This window comes from Hyla sarda, chromosome 4 (assembly GCF_029499605.1).
Source record: "Hyla sarda isolate aHylSar1 chromosome 4, aHylSar1.hap1, whole genome shotgun sequence".
Taxonomy (NCBI): domain Eukaryota; kingdom Metazoa; phylum Chordata; class Amphibia; order Anura; family Hylidae; genus Hyla; species Hyla sarda.
The window spans coordinates 384,517,828-384,531,512 of record NC_079192.1 but is presented as its reverse complement, the minus strand read 5'-3'; the positions used below and the strand labels follow the sequence as shown (position 1 = coordinate 384,531,512).

General features: G+C 45.1%; 1 protein-coding gene and 1 pseudogene across 1 annotated transcript in view; both read left to right on the top strand.

Moving 5' to 3' along the window:
- The window catches only part of CANX (calnexin), a 52,264-nt gene that overhangs the window by 35,155 nt on the left and 3,424 nt on the right, over positions 1 to 13,685 (top strand). Inside the window, exons 7-14 of the mRNA XM_056517019.1 lie at positions 65 to 257; positions 1,206 to 1,395; positions 2,199 to 2,312; positions 2,409 to 2,565; positions 5,613 to 5,828; positions 7,764 to 7,883; positions 9,464 to 9,602; positions 12,110 to 12,216. Coding sequence (XP_056372994.1) covers positions 65 to 257; positions 1,206 to 1,395; positions 2,199 to 2,312; positions 2,409 to 2,565; positions 5,613 to 5,828; positions 7,764 to 7,883; positions 9,464 to 9,602; positions 12,110 to 12,216 — 1,236 coding nt within the window. The remainder of the gene's footprint in view (positions 1 to 64; positions 258 to 1,205; positions 1,396 to 2,198; positions 2,313 to 2,408; positions 2,566 to 5,612; positions 5,829 to 7,763; positions 7,884 to 9,463; positions 9,603 to 12,109; positions 12,217 to 13,685) is intronic.
- LOC130268134 (U6 spliceosomal RNA) lies at positions 10,474 to 10,574 on the top strand (annotated as a pseudogene).

Here is a 13,685-nt window from a genome sequence, read left to right as displayed (position 1 = left end):
AGTGACAATTTGTTGTGTTTAGGTTTTTGCTATTTGAGTGATCGCTCCTTTTTTTTTTTCTCAGGATCAGTTCCATGATAAGACACCTTACACAATCATGTTTGGACCTGACAAGTGTGGTGAAGATTACAAACTGCACTTTATCTTCCGTCACAAAAACCCTAAGACTGGGGAGTATGAAGAGAAGCATGCAAAGAGACCAGATGCAGACCTGAAATCCTTCTTTACAGATAAGAAGACCCATCTGTATACCTTAAGTGAGTAATTCTGACCTTTTACTTTTTTTTCCTATTACAGGTTAACCATCTTTCGAATTGGGCTCTGAGCAGAGTAATCAAAGGGTTAATATGGTGGTGGTGGTGAACTATACCTATTCTGCAATGCATAAAAAATAAACCTCCGTTTACTCCCAGCTTTTCCGCTGAGTTTTTAGTGTCCTGCTCTTGACCCCAGTGGCTTCTACTTCCTGAGCTGCTGTGTAACATATTGGGCCTAGTAAGTACCCGGCGCCCAATATGTCACCCTGCAGCGATGTCCTGTTTCAAACAATCATTGGCTAAGTGGCATTGACACATGGAAGAGGACCCGGGCCCAATATGTCACACTGCTACCCAGCCACTTGCTGAGCTGTAGTGTAATATATCGGGCGTGGGAAGAGGATTGCATCGGGGACCAGAGCAGGACATTGCTGATGGTGAGTGGAGGTTTATTTACTTTTATCTATTGCAGAATGGGCATAGTTAACGCCCCCCTTTTCCTCTAGATAACCCCTTTAACTGAAACGCTCATGATATGTGCAAACACCTCACATTTATGAGGAAACCATACAGTATATATTGGGATCCAAGGACTCGCATTCTTCCAATAGATAAGGGTCCTGTCTATCGGGTATTTTTAGTAATAATTTCTTTGTTTATACTGGACAGTGCTGAAAGGCTCAGTCACTGTCGCTGTAAGGTCTTACAATCAGAATTTTAGTATGAAACCAGAATACCTAAAAGAAACCCACACAAACAGAGACCATACAAACTCCATGCAGATGTTGCACTTCATGGAATTGGAACGTAGGACCCCGAACACTACAAAGCAACAGTGTCCAACCACTGAGCTATCATGCATAAAAAATAGACCGCTCCTTTTAAAGGATTAACATTTTATATGTTCTATAATGTAGAGGCTGAACTGTATTATTTCTTCTTGTTCAGTCTTGAATCCAGACAACACTTTTGAAGTCCTAGTTGACCAGACAACTGTGAACAGTGGAAGCCTGCTCAATGATGTGAATCCCCCTGTCAACCCACCCAGTGAAATTGAGGATCCTGATGACAGGAAACCAGAAGATTGGGATGAGCGACCAAAAATACCTGATCCTAATGCTGTGAAGCCTGATGACTGGTACGTGACTGCAGGACACTCATGACTCAGTGGGACCCATTATGTGTATTTAAAGGAAAACTGTTAGATATTTTCTCCCGCACTATCCACAGGTACTGGTGGATAGTGCGGGAGATGCTGATTAAAATGAGCCCTACCTTGTCTGGATCTGCGCCGCCGTTCTTCCGCAATTGTAGTTTTATTATCTGGTGAAATCTTCCTATAACTCACACTGACGTCAGCGCCGTTTATGAATATTCTTCCTCCAGTTCTCCCTCTGTTTGCCGCTCCTAACTGGAGGGAGGGGGGATGAATATTCATAAGCGGCGTTGACATCAGTGCCAGTTAAGCGCCGAAGCCCCGCCTGTGCCAGTTACAGAAGATTTCAACAGATAATAAAACTACAATTGCGGGAGAACGGTAGCGCGGATCCGGGTAAGATAGGGCTCATTTTAATCAGCGTCTCCCGCACTATCCACCAGTACTTGTGGATAGTGCAGGAGAAAACAAGTGACTGTTTTCCTTTAAGTGATTTACTCAATCAAGACACTTCCCAACAGGATTTGACTACATTTGACGTCTGTTCTAAACTGAAATGGGAGTTTTATGTGCTTGTGGGTGCACGTTTCAAATAAGTATCCATAGCTTATAGGAACAATTGGTCAATTAAAAAATAAAATCTTGTAAAACACCGGATCATCACAACCACTAAGACAAAAGTAAGTTGTATCTATCCAGTGGTGGGAAGAATCACTAAGTCCAGTTCAGTGCAATGATGCTTCTTACTGAACCAAACAGGCCCTAACTTGTGTTTATTGGTTCAGGGATGAAGATGCTCCTGCTAAGATTCCAGATGATAACGCAGTAAAACCTGAAGGCTGGCTGGATGATGAACCCGAATACATTGCTGACCCTGATGCTGAGAAACCTGAAGACTGGTATGTTCCTTTGATCTTTAAAATATTAACCTATTTTTCAAGGTGTTTTTTAATTTTTTTTATTTGATTTATTTTACGTAAAATGTCCTCTAATAGGGATGAAGATATGGATGGTGAATGGGAGGCACCACAGGTAGCAAACCCCAAATGCGCTTCTGCACCTGGCTGTGGAGCTTGGCAGAGACCAACAATTGACAACCCTAACTACAAAGGAAAATGGAAGGCACCAATGATTGATAACCCCAGTTACCAGGTTAGATATGAGAATTCTTATGTAGACGTTCTAAGGATTTTTATTTTCTGAAGCCTATGTTCCTTAGTGCTGTACAGATTGTAGTCGCCCACTTTTTGTCCAGGGTGGGCTCACAATATTTTCCTCCCAAATCGGGCAAATATATGCTTTCTTCGTAGTTTGCTCTTTGCTATGCTGTTGAATATTAGGTTAAAACTAGAGCTTACTTACTCCAAACAACAACAAACCCTTTCTAATATATACTTTTTGATATGCACTATAATCCCAAAACACAAGAAAACAATATTAAAGGGGTATTCCGGTCTTATACATCTTTTCCCCTATTCAAAGTCTCATTGCTGGGACCCCCGTGATCTTGCTCCATGCGCTGCCTCTGAGACGTGCTGTCACACCCCCTCCCCTAGACATGAATGTAGGGGGAGTGGCTGTCATGTCTCTGTATCAGAGGCAGCGCCCGGCACAGAATGCCAGGAGCTGCACAAAGATCATGGGGGTCCCAGAGGTGGGACCCCTGCGGTCAGACATCTTATCCCCTATCCTTTGGATAGGGGATAAGATGTATAAGGCCAGAATACCCCTTTAATCCAAAAAGTCATCAGTGATATGCAAGTTAAGGGGAGGACAATACTCCATGGGTGAGATGTCTCGTTAAAGGGGGGTTATCCAGGAATAGAAAAACACAGCTACTTTCTATCAAAAACCACTCCCCGTCTGTCTCCAGGCTGGGTGTGGTTCTGCAGCTCAGTTCTGTTGAAATGAATGGAGCCAAGTTGTAAAACCTCACCCAACCTAGAGACAGACATGGAGCTGTTTTTGAAAGAAATCCAGGAATAGAAGAAGCTGTTTTTTACTATAATCTCTAAGAGTTCTGGTCGCAAATATGAAGTGTCTTAATTTGTGTTAAACACACAAACATATATACACATATAAATATATAGATATAGCGATACATGTGTATTTAATACAAATGGAGAAATGTGTGTGTGTGTGTGTGTGTGTGTGTATATATATGTGTGTGTGTGTGTGTATATATATATAATATATATAATTTATTTAATTTTTTACTTAACATTTTTATTTAAAGGCTCATATTTGTAGCTATCAGTAACTCATATTTCGGGTGTGGAGTTTAGTGGGGGGAGAACTGGTTAGATGCACACTCCCTCAATTCAAGTGTTAAGCTTCAGTTGTTGAAATCAGGTGTCTGGAGAGAGGTATACCAATGAAGGTTCCAAGATATATACTTTCCCTCAGACTTTATCCTGAATGTAGTTGCCTTCCTAATAGCGAAGAATCAGTCCTGAAAAAGGGTGACCCTGCTTTAATTGGCCACTTACCCCTGAGCATGTCCTTGAGGTCACCCTATTTCCCTATAATTCCTTCCTCCCTAAATTATGTATCATCACCAACTAAATATATTTACATAAAACTAAGTGCATATAAATTTTAAAGAGAAAAAAATTATCTTTAATTACTTTAACTGGGTCATGTGATAGCCAGCCCGAGCCACAGAAAATCAGCGTAATGTGTCACAGGAAGTAGTCTGTCCTGGGTCAGCTGACTTCCTGTGAACCACAGGATGATATCATTACCTCCTGAGGAGATTCCCCTCCTGGCAGCTCACAGGAGTCTATCATGGTGATCTCATTAGGGGAACTACTGTGATGAGACTCCACCCCTCTCTATGCAAAGCCATAGGTTTCATGGGAAATGTAGGCAGGATTAGGAAATATGCCTATATTGGATAAATAGGGGGAGATTTATCAAAACCTGTGCAGAGGAAGAGTGGTGCAGTTGCACATAGCAACCAATCAGATTGCTTCTTTCATTTTCCACAGGCCTCTAAAGAGGCCTGTGGAAAATGAAAGAAGCAATCTGATTGGTTGCTATGGGCAACTGCACCACTCTTCCTCTGCACAGGTTTTGATAAATCTCCCCCATAGAGTCTAGGACTCTTATGTGGAAAGTCTTCTGTGTAAAATCTGCACGGTTAAGAAAAAAGAATTATCGTATTTATCGGGGTATACCACGCACCGGCCTATAACACGCACCCTCATTTTACCAAGGATATTTGGGTAAAAAAAGTTTTTTACCCAAATATCCATGGTAAAATGAGGATGCGTGTGTGCGCGTGTATACCCCGATACACCCCCAGGAAAGGCAGGGGGAGAGAGGCCGTCGCTGCCCGCTTCTCTCCCCCTGCCTTTCCTGGGGTCTAGAGCCCTGCTGCCGGCCCTTCTCTTCCCCTGGCTATCGGCGCCGCTGCCCGTTCTGTCCCCCTGACTATCGGTGCCGGCGCCAAAGGGGGGGGAAGCGGCGCCGACAGCCAGGGGGAGAGAAGGGGCAGCGGCACCCATTGTCGGCGCCACTGCCCCGTTGCCTCCCCCCATCCCCGGTGGCATAATTACCTGGGTCGGGTCTGCGCTGCTGCAGGCCTCCGGCGCGCGTCCCCTGCGTCGTTGCTATGCATGGCGTGGCGCACTGACGTCATGCGCCGTGCAGCGCATAGCAACGACGCCGGGGATGCACGCCGGAGGCCTGCAGCAGCGCGGACCCGACCCAGGTAATTATGACACCGGGGATGGGGGGCGGCAGCGGCGCCAGGAATGGGTGCCGCTGCCCCTTCTCTCCCCCTGGCTATCGGCACCGGCAATGGGGCGCCGGCACCGATAGTCAGGGGGACAGAACGGGCAGCGGCGCCGATAGCCAGGGGGAGAGAAGGGCCGGCAGCAGCGCTCTAGACCCCAGGAAAGGCAGGGGGAGAGAAGCGGGCAGCGACGGCCTCTCTCCCCCTGCCTTTCCTGGGGGTGTATCGGCGTATAACACGCACATAGACTTTAGGCAAAAAATTTTAGCCTAAAAAGTGCGTGTTATACGCCGATAAATACGGTATAATTATTTTTTTTATTATTACTTTACTAAGAAACAATGGTCATCTTTTATGACACAAAGCTCTTACTGTTGTATAACCTTTAGCCTCAGAACTGCCGAAAACAGACATATGCAGAACAGAAATGTAAATTTTTTTTTTTTTTTTTTTTTTGCAGGGCATCTGGAAACCACGCAAAATCCCCAATCCGGATTTCTTTGAGGACAAGGAACCATTCAAGATGACTCCATTCCATGCTATGGGTCTGGAATTGTGGTCCATGACTGCTGATATTTTCTTTGACAATTTTATCATTTGCTCAGACAGAGCTGTGGCTGATGAATGGGGGAATGCTGGATGGGGTCTGAAGAAAGCTGCTGATGGCGCCGCTGAGGTAAGACATTAACTATTTTGTGTAATTCTACTCATTATCCCATTTTTAATAATGCAAGCTATAAAATAGAAAATAGGAATTAGTTATCAAAAATGTGACTTTGGTTATAATAACGCTTTTGCTTATATTCACATGCAAGGAACCAGTACATAGCTAGTCTTGCTTTCATATGAGCATTGTATACATTGATTCCATCTTTGGCAATGCTCTGTGAGCTAAGTACATTAGCAGCAGCTACACTATTTTAATAGTTTGGTACAATCCAGGCTGGATATGACTGTATCTACTTATCTGAGGTCAGAACTAGCTAAGGACCCTTTCACACTACAGGTATCATCCTGTAAAAAAAAGGCAAGGTGTCCAGCACAAGTATCAGAAAGCGGGATGTTTATTCCAATAAAAGCTACAAAGACCAGGAGAACATGACAGGGTGACATGTTTCGGTCCTAAGACTGGACCTTAGTCATACGTATGACTAAGGTCCAGTCTTAGGACCGAAACGCGTCACCCTGTCATGTTCTCCTGGTCTTTGTAGCTTTTATTGGAATAAACATCCTGCTTTCTGATACTTGCGCTGGACACCTTGCCTTTGTTCGTTGTTTCCAGTCGGTGCTGCCCACGCCGGTCCTGGCACGATGGGCTGAGGGAGTGAGCTGGACTACAGACACTTTTGCTTGCAGGTATCCTGTAAAAAACCTCCGTTATTACTCGGCCCCCAAAAAATCCCATTCATGTCATTGTGATGTCCATTTTTACTAATATCAGTTATTTTTGCCGGCACAAAAGGCAGTGCACGCACTAATTTTTGGTCCGGCAAAAGAAATGGTGAAAAAACAGATGTTAACATTTAACATTAAAGGGGTACTCCGGTGGAAAACTTATTTATTTTAATTTTATTTTTTTAAATCAATTGGTGCCAGAAAGTTAAACAGATTAGTAAATTACCTCTATTAAAAAAAAATCTTGATCCTTCCAGTACTTATTAGCTGCTGAATACTACAGAGGAAATTCTTTTTTTTTTTTTTTTTTTTAAGGAACACAGTGCTCTCTGCTGACATCTCTGTCCATTTTAGGAACTGTCCAGAGCAGCATATGTTTGCTATGGGGATTTTCTCCTACTTTGGTCAGTTTTTTAAATGGACAGAGATGTCAGCAGAGAGCACTGTGCTCGTAATTCAGCAGAGAGCTCTGTGTTCCAAAAAGAAAAGAATTTCCTCTGTAGTATTCAGCAGCTAATAAATACTGGAAGGATTAAGATTTTTTTTAATAGAAGTAATTTACAAATCTGTTTAACTTTCTGCCACCAGTTGATTTAAAAACAAAAAAGTTTTCCGCAAGAGTACCCCTTTAAAGTCTATGTGAACCGGATGTTAAAAAAAAAAAAAACATCTATCAGTTTTTTTAACATCCGTTTTTTTGTGCTGAGCATGCTCAGTGCAGCTTTACAAAAAAAAGGTTGAAAACCTGATGATAAAAAAAAACATGTAACTGGTAATAACGGATGATAACTGAGGAACAACATCAGGTTTTTGAAGAAAAAAAACATTAAAATAACGGATGGTGGTCATGAGTTATTACCAGTTATTGCATCAGTTTTTTTTTTTGTTTTTTTTTTTTTTTCATCCGTTATTCTAAAATAATGCCAGAAAAAAAGCAGCATGATACCTGTAGTGTGAAAAGGGCCTAAATCGGTGATCTCCAAGCCATATGTCTCCAGCTGTTGCAAAACTACAATTCCCAGCAAGCCCATGCTGGGAGTTGTAGTTTTGTATCAGTTGGAGACATACTGTTTGGAAAACACTGGTGTTATTAGATCGTATTTACTAGAGCTGTTATAATAAATAGTAACTATACATGTAATGTAAGAAAACGTATAATATGTTCTTCCATGACCTCTTAAGTTACTTAGTTTGCTTCTTGTTTTCTTTTCTTCAGCCCAGCGTTGTTGGGCAAATGATGGCTGCCGCTGAGGAGAGACCATGGCTCTGGGTAGTCTACATTCTCACTGTGGCCCTGCCAGTCTTCCTGGTCATTCTGTTCTGTTGCTCAGGCAAGGTATGTATTAAAGAAATAACTGAATTATTCCTTATTGTACACAAACACTTCATATTAACCCCTTAAAGGACAACTGCAGCACAATATACACTTATCCCCTATCTACAAGATAGGGGATAAGTGTTTGTTCGCGGGGGGTCTGACCGCTGGGACCCCCTCAATCTCCCTAACGGGGCGCCACCATTAGCGCTTATAGTGAGCGCTGAAGGCGTGTAGCGTCGACCTAGAGGTCGACGGTGACGCCCCGTCTCCTCCCCGTCCCAATACAGTTCTATGGGGGAGACGGGGAGGCAGGAACACTGCCTCCCCGCCTCTCCCATAGAGATGTATGGAGGAGGCGTGCCGGCTGCAACGTCATGCTGTGGCCCCCTGCACGGGAGAGCCACGGCACGGCATAGCTGCGGCCCCGTACAGGAGATCAAAGGGGGTCCCAGCAGTCGGACCTCCCGCGATCAAACACTTATCCCCTATCCTGGGAATAAGTGTTAATTACGCTGCAGATGTCCTTAAAGGACCGGGCGTTTTTCGTTTTTTGCTCTTTCGTTCTTTCCTCCTTACCTTTAAAAAATCATAACATAATTTTGGTAAGAGACCTTCCTCCTGTAGTACAGCTGTTCGGGATGCCGCGATTTCACCGCGGCGATCCCGAACAGCTCCCTGAGCTAACCGGCACTTTTTACTTTCACTTTTAGCCGCGTGGCTCAGCTTTGAGCGCGCGGCTAAAGGGTTAATAGCGCGCGGCACCGCGATCAGTGCCGCGCGCTATTAGAGGCGGGTCCCGGCTTCACTATGACGCCGGGCCCGCCGCTATAATGCGGGGTCACTGTGGGACCCTGCGTTATATCACGGGAGCGGGACCAAGGACGTACTCATACGTCCTTGGTCCTTAAGGGGTTAAGGCTATCTTCAGCAGCCTCATAGGGAGTTAATGAAATGGTGGCTGAACCTACATGCTGCCACTCCATTCACAATAGGGACATCCGCTCATGAGATTAGAGGGGGTGCCAGTTTTCTGATCCCCACTGATCAGATATGTATCATCTTTACTGTAGATAGATACGTTTAAAACTTGGGAAACATCTTTCCCTTTTAAGGCCTCTTTCTGCAATGAATCCAGTCCGCAGTTTCCCCGGTCTGACGTATTCCTTTGTGACTTACTGATATCCATAACATTGTGTTGGTGCATGTATGTTCTGTAAGGGTATGGTCACACTTGGCGTATAGGCGGCGTATTTCATGCTGCGTGAAATCCGCTGCATGTTCTCCTATTAGACACACATGTGCAGTGAGGTTTGGAGGCAGGCCCACGTATAAGTCACATGGGCGAGCTGGGTCCGCCTCCAAACCTTGCTGCGCACAAAGGGCAGCAGCGGGTAGCCCGGTGTGTCTGCTCATACGCAGCGGATTTCATGCAGCGTAAATTAAACTCTGTATGTGACCCTACCCCAAATGTTATGGATAATTTGTTCCCTTGCCTAATTTATAGATCTTTTTAGCTCTATGAAACTATAACAATTCAACTTTGATGTGACAACTGCCTACATTCAATTTTATTAATTTATTTTTTTCTCTTTTTGCAGAAGCAGACTTCAGATGCTAGCCACAAAAAGACAGATGCTCCACAACCTGATGTAAAGGAAGAAGAGGGGGAGGAAAAAGAAGCCAACAAGGAGGGTGAGGAGGAGGAGGAGGCTGCGGAGGAGCAAACTGAAGAGCAGGGTAAGAATAAAGGATTAATACAGTTGAAGTTACATGTTCAGCCCTTTTTGTTTCTTGTTCTTTGTCCTTCCGCTTCTCTCAGTAAGTTTTATTTTTACAGTTTGTACTATTTATAGTCTTATCTCCTATAGTTAAAACAAATCTGTAGCAGAAAGCAGGCTTTGACTGTGTTGCCAACAGGGGGAACTAGTTCTGGCTGGTGTCTTAATCTTAAACAAACACACTAAAATTTTAAAAGGAGTTTAATTTTTACAATTTATTTAGGCTGTGTTCACACTGGCGTCATGGCTTCTGCTGGTAACGGGTCATGATGCTGGGCCATTAAAAGGCTGTTCTAAACAGTGCCCAGCAGACCACATTGACTTCTAAAGGGTTCAGTTTGTCGGCTGGGGGGGGGGGGTGGCGTTCAAGCGCAATGCTCTGACCGTGTCCTTTTGCTTTACTGACTGGAGACCCTCTGCACTAGGTCCCACATGGCCAGGGGACGGTGCCTGCTGCGTCATATGACCTATTTCCCAGCCGACCCTGTATCGGCCGCATAGGCGGGGACGGCAGCTGCCGCTCCATCATTGTGTTGTTTTTAGCCCCCGGCTTCCCCTCTTACTGTTCTGCCGCCATCTCCCGGGGGCATGTTTCCTCGCGTGCATCCTCCCCTCGGCAGGCCGCGCTGTTTGATTTATTTTAAAAAAAAAATTCTCATGGGTGCTCTGCGCCCTCCAGTGGCTGGATGGTGGTACAGCACTGTCCTCTCTCCTGGGTTAGGCTCCCCTCTAGTGGCCAAAAATAGCTATTACTCTGTATGGCTTTTCTTTTCTATTTTCCCCAGATCCTCTGCCTTGCTTTGGCAGCACATATACCACAAAATAAGTAAATTTAAATATAAACATATCTATATATCTTGGAATGCTACAGAGTAGATTAGCTGGCCCCTGCGCTAGGATGATCTAAATTTGTGAAGTGTTCCATATGAATATGCCCCCTATCTGGGGACCATATATTAAATAGATTTTTGAGGACGGGGGCTTTTTTATTTTTTATTTTTACACACACACGAGCACAGGTGGCAGCCTGTCCGTTTCTTTCTCAATCGGTTGCCTATACCGATTTGCGGCTTACACTCAATCACCTCCCTACCTAAGCGAGGTGGCTGGGTGCGGTGCCCCGGCGTGTGCAACGGACTCTTTGCAGCTACCATGTGGGTAATGTCAAATAGACCCTCTGCCATCTGCCGCAGGCAACTGCTGTTCTGGTACTTTACTGCGAGTGTCGTTGACAGATGTGCAATGGACCCTCTACGTCTCCTGCGGGGAGCGTGTTACCTGCCACATCTCCGGCTGCAGTTTCGGTACCTCACTCTACATGTAGGTAGACTCATGTAGCATGGACCCATGGAGAGCAACAGGTCTCCCCCATCCACAGTTCCGGTACGGCACTGAGTGAGAGTTGACTGATGTGCAATGGATCTTCTACGTCTCCTGTGGTGAGCGTGTTGCCTGCCACATGCGCGGCTGCAATTCCGGTACCTCACTATACATGTAGGTAGAGCGATGTCGCACAGACCCATTAATGCCCCACGGAGAGAATGATGACTCCCGCAGCTGCAGTTCTGGTTCTTCACCTGTGGGTGTTGCTGAAGGGGTCACCCTGCGTGTTCAAAGGACTCTCTACACCATCCAGAGGAGTGCGCTGTCAGCCGTGTTGCGGCTGAGATTCCAGTCCTCCGCTACCAGTGGGAGTTGTCCACTGACTGTGTCCCGGCAGATGCAATGTAACTTCCACAGCGGTGGCAACCACTTTTCTGCCTCCATGGATGGTTTACCTTTTGGTTTGCACAGTTATCTGCCACTGTTCTGGCTGGAGGCCCGTGCCATAATTGCCCCTGCAGCAGGGGGTTGTGGTGCCCTGCCACTAACATTGGGGGTCCAGTGGAGTGGCCCTGTGTATACATTGGGCACATGTCAGTGATGGCATGTGCCCCCTCCATATGTGGCGTATCTGTGTCCTTCCATGGGCGGTAATTTGCATGTTATCTGCTGTAGCCCTCACAGCCAGTGCACTGGTGTTCCTCCCTTTTGGAGGGGCAGGTTTGCGGCGTACCTGCACTAAACTACAGACATTTAGTTTTCATCCCTCACTTTCTCCTTTCCATGCAGCATGGATTCGTGGTCTTGCGACCGATTTGGTAGAGATTTTAACAATAAAGGGGTACTCCTTTGCTCAGTGTTCGTAACAAAATGTTCTGAACACTTAGAGCTGGCTCTGGGGGCTCCTGACGTCACGCCCCCTCCCTAAGACTTACATTGAGGCGGTGGGCCGTGACATCACGAGAGAGTGGGGCTATGACGTCATGAGCCCCTCACGCCGGCTTTAAGCGTTAGAAATATTTTGTTCCGAATGCTGAGCAGCAGAATACCCCTTTAATTATCAATATGACTTGAAATACTATGGCTTTGTGTCTTTGGCAGTTTGTGTTCCCTTTGTTTTACTTATGCTTTTTCTTTTTCTAGCTCCTGAAGAAGAGGAGGCAGATGGTGGACATGGAAGCAACAAAGAGGAGGAAGAAGAGGAGGAGGAGGAGGAAGATGAAGATCAAGAGAATGAAAGCAAACCTCAGGTAAGCCACAGGACTCTGCACCTCTATATAAATGCTATAAAGCGGCATATGTAATTCGGATATTACCAATCAATAAGGTATTTAACTTTATAATGACCAAAATTGCTTTTGATTAGTTTCGTAGCTTCCGATGTTCTCAAATGGTCATGGAAGCCTATTTTATCTCTTAATGGAAATCCCCCCCCCCCCCCCAATTACGTTTAGTTGCATCTTGTTTCTGACATTAACCACAGTAAAAGGTAACAAAGGTTTACCGCTAAGCCCACATCTGACCACATTAACTATTAGACTCACTTGAGCCCTCCAGCAGTCTGTAACTGTGACTGTTTTGCTATTGGAACTAAAATCACGGACTGTCATGTCTTCTAGGACAGCTGAAATCCCTGTTAAGGATTACTCAGTTACACAATAATGTCATTCCTTTATTTAAAAGGATTACAGTTGTTAACTATATGCCTGTAGGTGGCAGTCTCACTGACCGTTTTCTGCTCACAAATCTGCCTATAATATAGTATATAGAAAAGTAATGTGCAGAATAAACACACACTATCAGCTTTAGACAATGTGCAAACCAATATAAAGATGACAAGAATACAATAGTTAGGTGTCACCCGTAGTGTGAACTTTAAGAAGATTTCTCATTAAATTTAATGCACTAGAGGGGGAGGGGGGGGTGGGCAATTTAATTGAGGTGAAACTGAGGTTTAACTCCTAAGAATACTCCAACTATGAACATAGCAGTAGGAGGAAAGAATAGGTGCTCATTGTGAGTATCTGTTATGATTTCCAAAGGCGGCTGTATCATGGAGAGTGCACAGATCCACTGCGGTCTTGCAGTATCACCTATATAAAGAGGTGTGTATATATGATAAAAAAAATAGTTTCTCTTTTTTAAAGGGAACGTGTCATAATTTTCATGCTGCCTTAAAAGGGTACCCCGCCCCCTATCATAGACTTGCATTTAGGGGGCGGGGCTGTGACTTCACGATCCTCCGGCCCCTGCATCGCCAGTCATCAGGCACGGAGCGAAGCTCCCTCTGTGCACCAGACTACAGGGGTGCTGCAGGAGAGGTCGTGGAGGTTCCCAGCGATCAGACATCTTATCCCTTATCCTTTGCATAGGGAATAAGATGTCTAGGGGCGGAGTACCCCTTTAACCGTAAGGCTAGGTTCATACTATGGAATTTCCGCCTGCAATTCCGCTTGCTAAAGTGTAGTGAATGGTCTCCCGTTCTCTTCGGCATTTGTGAACGGAAAATCCGCTTGGAAATTTCCTCCTGAAGAATGACGTTGCTCATTCTTCAGGCGGAAATACTCGCGGGACACATTGCAGTCTATTAGAGACTGCAGTGTCCTCACGGTTCTAGCCGTTGGCCGCACTCGGAATCTCGGGGCAGAAATTTTCTGCCCGGTGATTCCGAAGTCTGAACCTAGCCTAAGTGATTTGGGAGGTCCCCGGTTCTGTCTGT